Raw genomic sequence first — 1,607 nt, forward strand, 5'->3', positions numbered from 1 at the left:
CCCGCGGCCCCCCCAGCGGCTGCGACCCCCTCCCGGCCCGGCCGCCGCCCGACGAGCCCGCGCCGCTGCTCGGGGACGACGACCCCACAGGCGCCCTCCCCGCGGCCTCTGCCCCTCCCTCGGTGAGTTCCTCTATCCAGATTTTCTCCACGACTCTTTCTTGTGATGCTGCCCTGGCCTTTCCCTGCCGTGTTCTCTTGTCTGTACAGGAGATTTTGTCTAAAAGCGTGGTAAAGTTTTCTTCAATGAAGTTCTGAAAGCTGGTGCCCATTGCTATCATTGTGTGAACATGGGTTGGGTCCTCAGCCTTCCAGTATGTGAAGATGGAAGGAGGGAGAATTTTGCTGCTGGCAGGCTGTTGGTTAAGCCAGCGGTTTGGGTATTGATCAGGTTCCAGGTGTTGATCTCCTCTCTCAGCTGTGCTGTGTAGAATCTTTGTTCCTCATAGCATTAGATCTACTGAAGGGATGGATCCCATTTTTGAGAAATACAACTTTATAGCAGGCTCGTGTGTCTTCCCAAGAGCACATGTGCTTGAATAGGTAGAATGTGTCTTGAACAAAATGGTGATGGCTTTGTGTGGAACCTCTCTGCACATTCTTCTCAGGGTTTATCGATCTCCATGATATCTAGTGGAGGCCAGCAGGAAGTGTTTGTGTCATCCATGCTTTGGTCTTTGTCCCCAAGAGGGGCTTGGACCAGGCAAAAAGTGATCTTTGATGATGTATGTCTGTCTGTTAAGAACATGAAGGATCCTCATGAAGTTGTGTCTGTGAAAAGCCTGAGGTGGGCTGCATGTCGACGAGGAAATGCAGGAGGAAATGGCAGAACTGGTTTGGTATGATTTGTTTTATAATGTAGAAGTATGTCAGATTGATCTGGATGAGCCTTGGCTAGAAAATATTTAGCATGGCAAGAGACTTGCCTGGATGGGAAGGGAGAGATTCAAAGTGCAGTGGGAGATACAAGGTGGGCATAATTCCTATGAGCAGATATTCACTGACTCCGTGTCTCTTGGAAGACTGCTTGGCTTTTCCTTTGAGACCTATGAAGTCTCCACAGAACTTCAGTGAGCAGCAAATGTAGCTTCCATAACACAGAGAGGTACAGATAGCTGTGTGAAATTGGTGCTGGGAAGAGAAATGGTCTGGGGTACTGGGTGCCCACTCTCACATGTTCTTAATATATTTGGGTGAAAGGACACCATGGATGGTGTGAAGGGTTGGAAATCTGAGTGCTGTGAGCTGTGTGTGAATGTCTGCTGAAAGACTCAAGGGAATGTTTTCCTCAATTCCCTGTCCACTTCCTATCTCTAGGATGAAGCACTGTGAGTTTTTTCTTTGCAAACTAATTTTCCAGGAGGTCTGTATTCCGGTTGCATGGACATCCCTGGAAGGATTTTATTATGTTTTTTCATGTCATCATAATTGTGTCACTGGAAAGCTTGAATTTGTACTTATGACTGATGTGGTATGGGAATTGCAAGCTGTGCATTCAGTGCCTATAAACAATATCATGAATTATCTACTGTGAGTTATATAACCCAGAAGAGAGTTGTGAGCTTTTCAATTCTGCAGGTGTTAACTTTCTGTCTCATTCTTCTGATG

The 1,607-nt window shown here is 46.9% G+C and overlaps 1 protein-coding gene across 1 annotated transcript in view; it reads left to right on the forward strand.

Annotated features, from left to right (window-relative positions):
* The window catches only part of LOC115949239 (protocadherin gamma-A12-like), an 11,267-nt gene that overhangs the window by 2,711 nt on the left and 6,949 nt on the right, over nucleotides 1-1,607 (forward strand). Inside the window, exon 3 of the mRNA XM_031065757.1 lies at nucleotides 17-122. Coding sequence (XP_030921617.1) covers nucleotides 17-122 — 106 coding nt within the window. The remainder of the gene's footprint in view (nucleotides 1-16; nucleotides 123-1,607) is intronic.

This window comes from Geospiza fortis, unplaced genomic scaffold (genome assembly GCF_000277835.1).
Source record: "Geospiza fortis unplaced genomic scaffold, GeoFor_1.0 scaffold1993, whole genome shotgun sequence".
Lineage (NCBI taxonomy): Eukaryota > Metazoa > Chordata > Aves > Passeriformes > Thraupidae > Geospiza > Geospiza fortis.